Source organism: Dreissena polymorpha, chromosome 3 (assembly GCF_020536995.1).
Source record: "Dreissena polymorpha isolate Duluth1 chromosome 3, UMN_Dpol_1.0, whole genome shotgun sequence".
Classification (NCBI taxonomy): Eukaryota; Metazoa; Mollusca; class Bivalvia; order Myida; family Dreissenidae; genus Dreissena; species Dreissena polymorpha.
The window spans coordinates 64,417,899-64,431,636 of NC_068357.1; the positions used below are offsets into that span (position 1 = coordinate 64,417,899).

At 35.0% G+C, this 13,738-nt stretch overlaps 1 protein-coding gene across 1 annotated transcript in view; it reads left to right on the forward strand.

Moving 5' to 3' along the window:
* The first annotated feature begins 3,621 nt into the window (after window positions 1-3,621).
* The window catches only part of LOC127874490 (complement C3-like), a 40,847-nt gene continuing 30,730 nt past the window's right edge, over window positions 3,622-13,738 (forward strand). Inside the window, exons 1-2 of the mRNA XM_052418850.1 lie at window positions 3,622-3,764; window positions 4,296-4,379. Coding sequence (XP_052274810.1) covers window positions 4,333-4,379 — 47 coding nt within the window. The 5' untranslated portion in view covers window positions 3,622-3,764; window positions 4,296-4,332. The remainder of the gene's footprint in view (window positions 3,765-4,295; window positions 4,380-13,738) is intronic.

Consider the following 13,738-nt stretch of genomic DNA (forward strand, 5'->3'; position numbering starts at 1 on the left):
AGTAATTATGACAAATGTAATCGTTGCGTTTTAATTCTAGTGAGTGCATGTATGTAATCTTCCTTAAATTTATACATTAAGCTCGTATATTTTAGTAATTTAATTAAGTGATATTGAGATAAATACTTTCCTTTGAAAGGCAAAAAAAAACATGCATACATGGTAACGCATTAAATAAAAAGCTTTGTTTTTCGATTTGGTACTGTCCGCCCACGCATTATTTTCGGCTGATATGTTTTCCAGAACGCGGGTTTAACAATTCTGACAAATGCTTATGTGGATGCTAAACTTATACAAAGAGAGACGACTGAATGCGACGCTAAGAAACGAAACCGACGCTCTGTCCCTGAGGAAAACGGTAAGTCAACACTATAATAGTTATGCTCGTTTCGTTACAGATTGTAAACAAGTATTCTTATTATCATATACATATTGTTGTTAAATTGAGATGTGCTTATAAACTCGTTGACCCTTTTTAGGTTGTTATTACGGTGCTAACCCAGTGTGCTGCAAGAGAGGCGAAAAATATGCCTTAGATGTAATACATGAGTACAAACTGGACATGGCGCATAATTTCAAACCGGACATACCGGAGCCCGTTCCATACATTTTATGCTATTCAAAGGCAAAGAAACTTGCCGACACGCATCAAGAAAAGGTGCCATCCAAATGTCCGATGGCGTTTTTCGAGGCTTGCGTTGTCACAATGACGGCTGAACTGAGCAGTATGTATACTGGGCATTATACTGGGACCATGCTTTATAACAGATTTTCAAGACAAAATTAAGGAACGCTTGACTAACAAGATCAAAACTAAAATATATAGTCTTTATCAATATATTCGGTATATGAAGGTCATCTTCAATTCTGACTTTGTAAGTAAAATGCTGGTTTGTTCTTGAATATATCAATAATAGTTTATTGATATTCAATTTGAACTGTGGTTTACTTACGTTGCTTAGCCTTAGATCATTTAATAATTCAGTACAAAATCTAAATATGCTCTTTGTTTTAATAATATAAACATACATTTAAATCTTATTCGCAATCTGAACATTTGCATAAATAATATCTATGCATAACCAAAGGTCTAGGAAATGAAACACATCTTTCAGTTTTGTTTAAAAGAAACCGTTTCTAGATAATTGGGTAAGTCGTTTTACCGGATATAATTTATCCTAAAAAGGGCTTATCACCACATAGACGATTTTTAAAATACCGACAGTATTTCATTTATTAAAAACTTTGTAATACATTTATCCGTATGGAGACAGCTGACTCAATTGTAATCAAGACATCATACTTCGCATTTTGTAAATAATAAGTGTTGTAAGCAGTTGTAAGTTAATAGCGTACGTAAGTGCACTCACAGGTGGTTAGCGTGTGGATATGATATTAATTGATAAAAACATCATTTGTAATGATACATAATCATATTATAACGAAAAAATAACTTATCTGAAAAAAAATCACTATCAACATTATACATTTCACAAGGTATTCAACTAAAAATCACCCGAAAACAGGGTGCATCGCTTTGAACAGCCATAGCGTCATCAATTGTGCAGCGATTTCCATGAACTTGGTCTTATTCATCGCAGAAAGGAATTTTCTTTCTGGAAATGTACATATCTTGTAATATTTTTAAAATTTCTGGGCCAAACTTTAAGATATAACACGAAATACAACTCGCGTGACCTACTCGTGATCGATCAGACCCGATTCAAGTATGAAATCTTTAGGTGTAAAGACACTTTGCAGGGAAAATGCTCTATACTCCGTGAAGATTTCAGTCTTGAAATGGGTTAAGCATTACTCCGTACCCTAGTATTCGAGTTTGAAGGTTATATACAGATAATCTAATTATATTATTGCTAATAATTCATGGTGTTCTTTATTGTGTGCTTTTTCCCCGTGTCTTAATATAAGAACTTTACAGTTACGAATGGATGAATTTGATGGTGACGGTAATTGATTTTTAATATGTATACTACATCATTATTGTATATGCTCCAATATGCTCAGCGTCCGATGATGCCCGCGGCAGATCGATATTCAGTGACCACTATGCGAAGGACGTCAGTGCGTTAGCAGGATTTGGATTCCAACTGAAAGTTCGAAAACACTTCGAAACATCGTTCTTGTTCGAAGAACATATGATTAGGTATAAAATGTTAAATTTGATCGCAGCACTTAATGATGCATTCACAACATTTACGAATATGTGTAAAAAATAATGCAGTCGAGCTAAATTAAACATTGTTGAAAAACAAGAAAACACTTTATTCTACCCTTACGCTCACCTGAGCACAACGTGTCTTTGTTATATATTTTTTGTTTATCGAAACTCGTACATCGTCAACATTTACCGGTTTACCAGTGTAGAGGCATTGTTTGCTCAATTAAACTTTGTCAGATAATTTGTCCCATTAGCATCTTGGTTGGCCGGGGTCGAAAACTAATTCACTATTTCAAATTAAGAAAAAGCTTTTGAATATTTTAAAAGTCAAATTTTACCTAATCATCACGAATCTTGCTCTTTATAATTGCTCCTATGGCATGTCAGCACATTTCGCACCAATAGCCACAATGGAGCGGGGCACTTTTTGTCTAAACTTCTTCCAGTTTGTAAACTTTACAAAGCTTGAGAAAATTTTAGAAGCCACATTGTTTGCCCAGTGATCATGCAGATTGCTAAGAAAAACACTTGCTACGATAGATTCAAATTGAATCTATGTCGACTCATTCCGCATAAAACATGACTCGGTTCGTTTTTTTATGCGACTTTATTAAAACATTTAGAAGAATCAACACATATCAGATTTATATAATCTTAATAAACCTTTTTCAGAGAATGTGTTCCTATGATATTACATTTCTTGGGAGAGTTTGAACATACCTTGCTGGGATGATTGGATGCAGTTTTCCTGATATAAGGCGATCAAAAACAATTAGTACTATGCTTTCATGTTATTGTTCCACATTGGTCAACCAGGAGTCTTTTTTCTTTGCTTAAATTACAAATGTGGTCAGATTATTGTTCCATTTAGGTATCGGCCCGTATACAATATGTGGCTTCGTTTAAAATCTTCATACACATCAACATTATGTGAATACATCGTTTTTGTAATTTTTTAAGTAACAAATTGATAAACATGCAACATTATTTGCATTTATGAAACACAACTAAATATACTGCAATCCATATACTTGATGCATTATTATTTTTTTTTGTTTTTAGTGGTAAGGAATTAACCAAGGCCATACAATTCAGGGACTCAATTACCAAGTGGTCAATTCAAGCCATAGGTAACATAACCAAAGGAATGAATTACACTTTGTATCTGGTTACTGATAAACGTTTGCATTGTGCATACATACTTTGATAATTTTTCTAGTTTCGGTTAATCTTTTGTAAATCGTCACAGCAATACCGTAAGGCTGTTAACATTAATTAGTTAATATTTCGTGTAAAAAGCCTAATTATGTAGCTATCGTTGGCATCATAACCTGATTTGTATATGTAGGTTCTTGAATAAGGTACTCGCTAACATGTTTATTGTTGAATAATCTTCAATAAAATATTTATTTCAATCCAATAAACAGGTATAACTGAGAACACGGGCGTCTGCATCGCAACTCCTAAAGAAGTCAGTGCATTCAAAGTGTTTTTTATTCAAGTCGATCTTCCCTATAAAGTATCACGAAAGGAACATTTCAACATCAAAGTGACCGTGTTCAATTATATTTATAAAGATATGAACGTAAGTGTTTTGACGTGACGCGTTTCTGTGTTACAGGAGTATCAGGGAATGCATGTGAAGCATAGTGTCATATTTCACGACTTGATGATTTGAAACCATATCCTTTGCTGAGGAGTTTACCAAAATGAATAGAATGCCATATCACTGACTTACATCAACGTTTGTTCGTGCTTGTCTGATTTTAACGCTGTAAATGCGAATTTACCAAAATAGCTTTTAATTTAAAGTAATCATAATAATAAATCAACTTTTTTACGCTGCTTAAACATTAAATTTTAGATCTTGTCGAACTTTTCCTATGCCGTTTTCATGACCATAAACACAATAAACATTTATTTACCAACACTGCCGTGAACCAAACAAAGAATACAAAATATTGATACAACACTGACAAAACAACATAAACGGGCAACACATAAACCAGCTTTGACTAATGTCTTCTCGTATGTTGTGACTTTATACATGATCATCAATTGTAAGCGTCTATGCGTTGCACAATCACGCCATGTCTTTGTAACATTATTTTTATAGGCTCGTGTTTATCTGAAAGGCATAAGAGGTCTTTGTTATGGCTCCTCACCCGGCGAGCAGTCTCCACCACAGCTTGTCACCGTGGTGAGTAACATAATAGCCGCCCTCTAAGAAAACGGGGTTTTCGGCAGTCCTCACAGGCTAATCAGTGGTGACAATCTTCGCCTAAAGAGAATTTTGCTAAGAAGAGACATTCTTTAAACGAAAAATATCATAACAGCCAAACATGTCATCATTTATTAGCCTGGGCGAGGCTCATATTTTGGTATTTACCTCTTTATTCTCAAAAATAGATTCGCGCAGGTTAAGCGAGTCCCCACAGAAAAACAACACTTCTTATTTGTAAATGAGCAAAGTGTCATTGCCACAATAACATACTTGTATAAAGTATCATACACATATTGAAAGTCTGTACACACAAAAATGCAATTTCTATTTACATTATTTAATTTTAATGAGGATAGAGTATTTAACGGTAAGGTTTATCCCACAGCTATTTTTAGAACATAAATACCAGTACATAGGGACTACTTTTTGGGCCTTTCACCCCTGATTGCGTCATTCAGGTCATTGGGTACGCAGTCGTTTAACGAGTGAACGAGTGTGTGTGTTTACGATGGATTATTATAATATTATGAATGTGAATAACAGTGTTGAGATATAAAATTGAAATGAAACTGGTGAGACTGCATTTTCAATTTCGTTAAAATGTCAAATGTACTCGAAAAACGCGATGTTCTGTTGAAAAATTGATGGATTAAATTTAAGAAAAGTGTCAGTGAATTCACAGGGGGAAGTTGCGCAATTTTTTTAAATTTTTTTTTATATATGTAGACAAGGGACTCAACTAGCTGACCGATTATTCGAGCCGATCAACTACAACGTCCCGTAGCTCTGTCAATAATACACCGAAAAGCACCAACTCGGTCTCATTCGATGCCGGTGACATTTCTCTAATTGACCATAACGTTGTATCACAATCGACTCTCACAAAATGAAAATGCGAACGTCGCATTGCCACAAATTCCTTACTAGGACACAGGTTGATTCCAAACCGAACTGTGAAATCGCTCCTCCGTAAAGAACAAATTTCGGCATTCGCTACGCTACAACCTCAAACTACATAAATGAATCAATAAATAAACCCAAATCAAACAATTACCGGCGAGCAATTCGTGCATTACACTCAACAGACGATAGCAAAACGAGAAGTTTGTCGATGACTCGGACGAAATGTATAAAAGTCGGCCATACTTTCATTTCATTCATCAAGGAGGTGAATACTATCGATTTTCCCATTGGTCAGTAACAATAATGGAAATGGTTCCCGTTTTTTGGGAAACCCCTTTGGCGCCTAGCAAACTGTTGCGTTACAGACGAAAACCAGCTTTTTGGTAAACAATAGACTTGCATTTCCGGAGCTTTAGAACTCTGAATTTTCATCCAATTTTTCAAACAACATGTGAATGTTATGACAATTATAAGTGACAAACAAGGGGAGGCCTACAGGCTTATGTCATAAAGCCACAACGTAGTTCTTCTCGGAGTGGCTGGGACTGGAAAATCGTTCATTTTGAAAGAGTTTGTCGAGGAACAGACGAAATGTTGAAAAAATGTCGCGCTGACGTGCACGACTGGGATTGCGTGCAGCGTTTATTCTGAAGTTGTGGTAGGTGCTATGATAATTCACAAGTGGTCGGGGGTCGAGGATGGACGTTAAGACCCCAGTGAGATAGTGGACGTTGTGTGTAACAATAGAAAGTATCGCGATGTAGTTCAACGAATCCAAGAACGTGACATTTTAATAATTGATGAGGTGAGCATGCTCAGCAGGAGGAATTATGAGTGTATTGCTGAAGTGTGTGGAATTAAAAAACCTAATATTATGTTTGGTGGCATACAAGTGATTTTGTGTGGGGACTTCAGACAGTTACCACCTGTGCCTAACAGTTTATTACATGACCAAGGAGAGTATTGTTTTAACAGCCATCACTTTAAAGGGTCTCATTTCATATTCCTTAATGAAGTAAAAAGACAGCAGGAATTAGAACTAATAAAATGTGTTGAGGAGGTGACATCTGGCCAATTATCAGTTGAAACAATAAATTTTATTAGAAGTTTGAATCGGCCATTGATTGATGAAAACAGTGTTAAGTTATTCGCAACAAATACACTTGTTGACGATTTTAACAGGACATCCATTTTTAATTGGCCTGGTGACATCTATGAATTGAAAGCGATTGATTCTGGGAAACAGCAGCTTCTCTCGAAGATTATTGCACCAAAAACTCTTTGGATTAAAAAGGGATGCCCTGTGATTCTTCTCCGTAATGTGTCTGACAGTCTGGTGAATGGTCTTAGAGGTGTTGTTGTGAGTGTCGATGAAACAGGACCAACTGTGTCTTTTCCATCTCTGAACAAGATTGTGCCAATGAAGAAGATATCATTTTCAGGTAATCTTTGTTGTTTTTGTTTAATTTGTAACATTTAAAAGATTTGAGCTTAACCCCACTTGTCAACATATTTTTATTGAACAATGTAAATTAACTTATTCAGGGTTAATTTGGTAATAAACCAGTACTTTGGTTATGAAAAATTGTCTTGCTCAGGGACACTGACACTAACCACTATTCCCACTCAGAGTCACATCATAGAAAGACTGCAATGTAAAAATAGTAGAATAGCTGAAGATTAGACATGCATTGTCTCTGTTGATGTTATGGAATTAACTGTAACAATGTGCAGCAGACTATTTTAAGTCAGTTTTATGAAATAGCAGGAAGCTCTTTGGATCCGTGATTTAATACATTTGTAGCCCTTGTTAAGCTAGAAACAAAAGAATAAATTGCTTATGATGAGAAATTGCTCCTTTAGTCATTTAGTGTAAGAATGTTGGCAGCTGCAAGACACAAAAATGACCCTGCAGGTACCATAGAATTGAGCATGTTAAAAAAATATTGTTTTGCAAAATTCCATAATTTTTCCATTGGTCATGTCAGTGTCGGATTTTCTAACATCCAGAAATAAGATTGTCATCAGTAAACTCTTTAAATGTGGATTGTTCCATATTCATAATTTGTTAAAGGATAAACACACTGTATTACGTATTTAAAGTAAAAGATGTGTTACATATGACATAAATTGAAGCGGATTCTGAGCAAATATACCCTTTGTTGCAATATTTTTTCAATAATTGTGTTAAAACATTACAAATTCAAAGAGGTTTCAGGCGACAGTTTAATGTTCAATGAATTCAGAAGCTATAAAGATGATAGGATTTAAAAAAAGATGTGTGAAAAGGAGATACTGCTCGTTTCAAACATTTCATCCTTTTTTGGTTACTTTGATTTTAAAGTTGCACAGTTTGCAACAAAGAAATAAAATCAATAGATTGTTAGGTAATGCATGAAGGCAATACAGACTGAAAGGTTTTACTAAACTTTTAGCCAATTTATTAGCATTTTATAAGTGTAAATGGGTTATACATGTAATACACATTTTCAAATTACAGGAAAAAAATCTATTCAACTATATTGAATATAGAAGAAATTGCTTTGTTAGGGTAAAAATGATTATGGTAAAAGCACAGGCAGCAGTATCATAAATTTGCCCCCCCCCCACCCGGGACCCTACCCCCCCACCCGGGACCCTACCCCCCCCCCTCCCCCCCCCCCGAGCTTACCCCAGGGGTTCCAGATTGTTAAATGTACACCTATTGTGTATGGTTTGACTTTTCAATAACGAAAATTGACAAAAATACACAGTATGAAAAAATAACCCTCGTATATGTATTAAATATACACAAGGTATGAAACGTACTATATGCCTATTGCTGAAAGATTGTGGAACACTGGACACGACCTTTTTCACCGCAAAACACACATGTTCCCATGCAGTTGCCGACAAAATGCAACTGGATTCGTTAAAAGACAGTAAAAGCAACGTGATTACACAACTAACCGATCTCCTGCTCGGCTAATAACTTTAATATTTTTAATATTTTTTTTTACATTTTCCAATGTAAGGAGTCTAGTAGAATGTTTAATGATGCCGCTTTTAAAAACATTATTTCTATTTTTTTTAGCACATGTGATACATCCATCATGAAAATCATATTTTTTTAAATTACAAGGATTCTGTGAAAGAAATGTGTTTGATTCTTTTTCAATATTTATATGCATGAAGGACCGATTAGATTGTGCTCCATCCATGCATGTGTTTATTGCATTAAAGTCGTACATATGCAGGTAATCTACAGCATCCCAAAACATTCCATAGATTTCACAAGCTCGAACTTGATCACTTATAAAGTGCGCAAATGGAAACCTGAATCCAGTCAGTCCAAGAAACACAAATTGTAGGGCATGTGTATCCAAAATCTTTTGATTCTTTCCAGTCCTGAGTGTGTGACACATATTTCCTTCATCACCTAAGTCCACTAGACCTGTCAGTTCGACAACATCTCCGGAGATGTTGATCAGAAGATCACTTTGGATGGCCATCTCATCCATGATTATGCCCCCTGTCCATCCATCTGGGTGAACACCCTGTCTTTTTGCCTCCTGATACATCCACAAGAAAATATGTTCATGAAATCCTTTTTCCTGCTCAACTTTATTTTTGTATGAAACCAGTGTGGATGTAGACGGTAGAATACGATATTTCGCTCTTCGAAATGCTGCATATGACTGTGGACTGCGGCAATACCACTGTAAACATACACTTATTATGTCTTTACTCTATCTCCTCCCATGGGATGTGGTACTTGAATTTTTGCTCTGGTGAATAAGCAGCTCTACCATTTCTTCGGTAGCTCCAGGAATTAATTTCAAGATGTTGGCCTTTGATACCATATCATCGTTTGAAGAAGTTGGCTGATTTTCTTCAATTGTGTCAATATTCTCTTTGCTTTCCATTGTCATTTTTTGACACTTTCTACTCACATTTGAGGTTGAATTTAAAGGAACTACTTTACTGCATAATATAGAATGTATCCTTTTGGTTTCTGGTCCATTGTCCTTGTTCGATTTCTCAATAACATGAAACCGAGTAATGATAGTAGTTTTTGCAAGTTTGACCCCAACACATAGTTCAAACAAGCATGCTGCGTTACAAACATTCTGAATGCTTAATTTGGTAACTTGATAAGAAGTTTCCAGTAAAAGTTTACTTATATCAACTTCCTTTTGGGATACTTGAAATTTCCACGTAAGGTCTTTGTTGGAAAGTACTGATTTCATTACTTTGTTTCCATTGGCAAAATGGCCAGTTTCAACTGAACATACTATCTGATTGGAATTTACATCCATGACTTTAATATTTTCTGGCAAAAATGTCATTATTTCACTGAAATGATTTGGTTGTATTGTTAAAGGTTCCAATGCTCTAAGACATATCCCTCTATATACTGTTTCATGGATCCTGAAAACTTTTGTCTCACTCGTTTTGCAGTTGGAAAAAGCTTTACAAGGGTTTCAACCAAAGTCTGTTTTCCAATTGTCACTGAAATCCCTTCTTCAAGACACTCAAACTTGAATGAGCTGTAAAGTTGATTGATCTCAATCGCCTTAACTTCCATAGCACTCACACGCCTCAAAAGCCTGGAAGTAAAATGAAATATTACAGTTCCTATAAATTTCAATAGAAAATACTCAACAATAAATCGAACTAAAAGTGAAAATGTTGAAAGCATAAATATAATTATCCAATCACCAATCAACACATTTTGGACTGTCCAAAAGTGAAAGAAGTTGCAGACGACATTTTCAAATTTTAATGTGATACAAAAAACTGATTTGGTAGTGTATAATTCATGTTGTTATAAAAAGAAATTGTTAAGAATGAGGACATTTTCCTATTTTCACAATAATTTATAGAGCCGTCTGCAACAAAATAGTAAAATCTGATTATCGTTCAGTAATGTGTTAAATAAATCCTTTATCATGAAATTCATGAGTGACCAACTTTTTATGGAGGCATTTACAGTAACAACTTTATATTATGACACATTGTTCATTTAGAAAACATTTTGACAAAAGAAGAACTTGCTTTTTCAACTCAATTATTTCTTTTGTCACAATGGTTTTTCTCAGTCTGTACTTATGGAGACTCTGTATTAACTCTGCATTAATAGTTATTTAATGGCTATTTCAGGATGCCAGATACAAGAGGGAGATCAACAGTCAATGAAGTATTAGCAGTGAATGCAGATGTGGATATAAATGTGGAAGAGACAGTCGATGACGCAGAGTTTGATGAGGAATTCATTGAAATAATTAGAAACATTGAGAAATACAGTGATGCACAGAAAATTGATCTCCCAGATGACTTTGACATAGAAGAAGTGATGGAGGGTTTGAAAACGCATGACGTTGTAACTCCAATGCAGCTGAAAACGAATGAAAAACTTTTAGAAATAAGTCAAGTGAAATTGTTGACATTTTAGAAAACTATATTTTTTGCAATAAATAAGCTCATGGATGAACTTAACATAACAGAACCAGTTTCTGTGAAAGCAAAAAATCTTGGTGATTTATTTAAGCATTTTCATATTTATTTAATTAGTGCAGAGTTCAGGATGTCATGTTTGCATCTATTTGAAAGTGAGAAATCCTTCACAAATGAGCATATGCATATTTCTTTCAAGGTTTTAGTTGCTATAAGGAAATATATGTTAAAAAGTAAAGTGAATCTTTTCCCTGTGATGAGCCGACATATAGGAAATAGGAAAGTCACAGATTCTTCAAAAGCACGCATCAGATATGCGGGTGGATTTTGCATTGCAAAAGTTAGGTACTCTTTCACTAGACTTCAAAACACCAACAGGTATGCCCAAACATCCATTGGACAAGAAATCTACAAAGAATCTACAATGGCGTTAAATGTTTTAAACAATTTAAAAGAAGAAGAGTTTTTGAACCCAAGCACAAAAGAACCTGAGTCATTGGTTGATATAAACCGTAGGCAATTTAAAAACAGGGGACTCACAAACATACCAGATGACCTGTTTTATTTTTTTTGTAGATTTAACATCAAAATGTCTTTCATTGCTTGTTGATGTGAACATGAACAAACATGGGCAGGGAATGTTTAACGAATGTTGAAAAGATATTCTGTCCTCAGAAATATTGTTTAACAAGTTTAAAGGGATTGCAAAAAACAGCAGCTCAGACCTTCAGTACTTACAAGTACCAACTGAGGATGTTACGATAGATGAAAGTTTGACACAGAAAATATATGAACAGATAATAAAAAAGTTTGTGCTGGTTATGTTCAACCAGTACAGAAAGGATGTCCTCCAGGCATTTTCCACTGAGAAAACCATGTCCCACAGAAAACAGATACAAACGCGTAAAAGAAAAGAGGTATCCAAGTCTTAACAAAAGGAGAATAAAGAGCCCAGCCCTTCAACTTCATACACTGGGATGGGGGAACCTGCTAGAAGGGGAAAAAAAGCTACCAAAGCGAGAAAATGTCTTGCCGACTCGACCATTGGCGAAATTAAAATTCCACCTTCTACCAACATACCATCCACATCATACGTTGGTAAAGGCAAGGGAAAAGCAGCAAGCATAAAGAAGACTGCCCCCAAAGTCAATAAGTTAATATCTTCATCCAGTGAAGAGGAAGGAATAGAAATCCCATCCGTTGAATCAGCAGAAATTCCATCTCCTTCTTGTTCTCCATGTGCCTTGAGCACACATGGAGAACAAGAAGGAGAAGGGATTTCTGATGAATCAGCAGAAGAAGGTGTTTTATGTTCAATGTGTTATACGAACGAGAGAGATGTGGACTGGATTAATTGTGACAGTTGCTTGAAGTGGTTTCATAGATCTTGTGCTGGCTTAAAAAATCACTTGAAATGGAAAAAAAATACAGCTAAAGTGGGTGCAACCTTTTTTGCAATGAGTGTAAATAAGGTTATTATTATGGTTAATTGTTTACCAAATGACACATTTTAAACTGTCCCAAATTGAGAAAAGTTTCATTCAACGCATACAATTCTACAAGTATATGATTGATTTGGTAGGATATAAATCATTATAATAAAAGGAGAAATTGCTTAAGATGAGTAAAAGTTTTAAGTAACAATTGTGACAGCGTTGATTGTAATAAGCAATTTCTCCACGTGTTACAAAATGTTCAATCCAATTTCAGAATGAAATGATAATTTGCTCAAGAAAAAAAATTGTCATCTGCTGATGCTTTGAGTTCTTAAAAGCCTCAAAATTCTGTATAGTGTAATAAGACACTGTTTACCCATTACCCAATATGGAGTATTGAGACTGGTTGAAACTGAAAGCACAATTCATCTGTAGATATTTCCAGATGCCTTTAGACCCAATAATCAGGGTGAGACTTAAATCCATTTTATAAAAATAAATAAAGCCTCTCCCTGTTTTGATAATTTTGAGCGCATGTAGTTAATGTTTTCAGTTGTTGTTTTCTGCACATGTGTAAATAGTTGTTTCTATTAGGGAAAGGGTTAAGAATTGTAATTAACATGTATGTGTACTTGTAATATAATTCTTTGTGGCTACTATTTAAGTTTGTTCCATTTTGCATCTCAATTTGTGCATATGTCAAACTTTGTCTGAACCATAATCAGAGCTCTAGATTTCACACCTGTTAATTTGTTAATTTTGAGCAATCCCCTATATTGTTGATACTCATTAGAATCATCTTAATTAGACAATTTTAATGAGCACCAACAACTTAGGGTTTAGTGAACGACTAGCATGTTATTGCCTAGTATAGACCCCTTCACTTCTCTTATCGAGAGCCCTGCATAATTCTGCAACTCTAGATGAACCGGAAGCATCTGTACAATAAGAAACACTTTTCTTATCTAAACAACTTCCAATTTAAGATAATTATTTTCCCCTTACAATTATACTCACTTTAATGCTTCTACAGCAGATAACTTTTGATAACAGTGCCACAGAAGATAAAATTGCTCCTTATAACCAACTTCTTCTTTTGTGACAATTTGTCAATTTCATTTTTAGCTCATCTATTTTTTTTTTTTAAATTATGAGCTATTGTCATCACCTTGGCGTCGGCGTCGGCGTCTGCGTCGGCGTCGGCGTCCGGTTAAGTTTTACGTTTAGGTCCACTTTTCTCAGAAAGTATCAATGCTATTGCATTCAAACTTGGTACACTTACTTACTATCATGAGGCGACTGGGCAGGCAAAGTTAGATAACTCTGGCGTGCATTTTGACTGAATTATGTGCCCTTTTTATACTTAGAAAATTGAAAATTTTGGTTAAGTTTTGCGTTTAGGTCCACTTTTTTCAGAAAGTATCAATGCTATTGCATTCAAACTTGGTACACTTACTTACTATCATGAGGGGACTAGGCAAGCAAAGTTAGATAACTCTGGCGTGCATTTTGACAGAATTATGTGCCCTTTTTATACTTAGAAAATTGAAAATTTTGGTT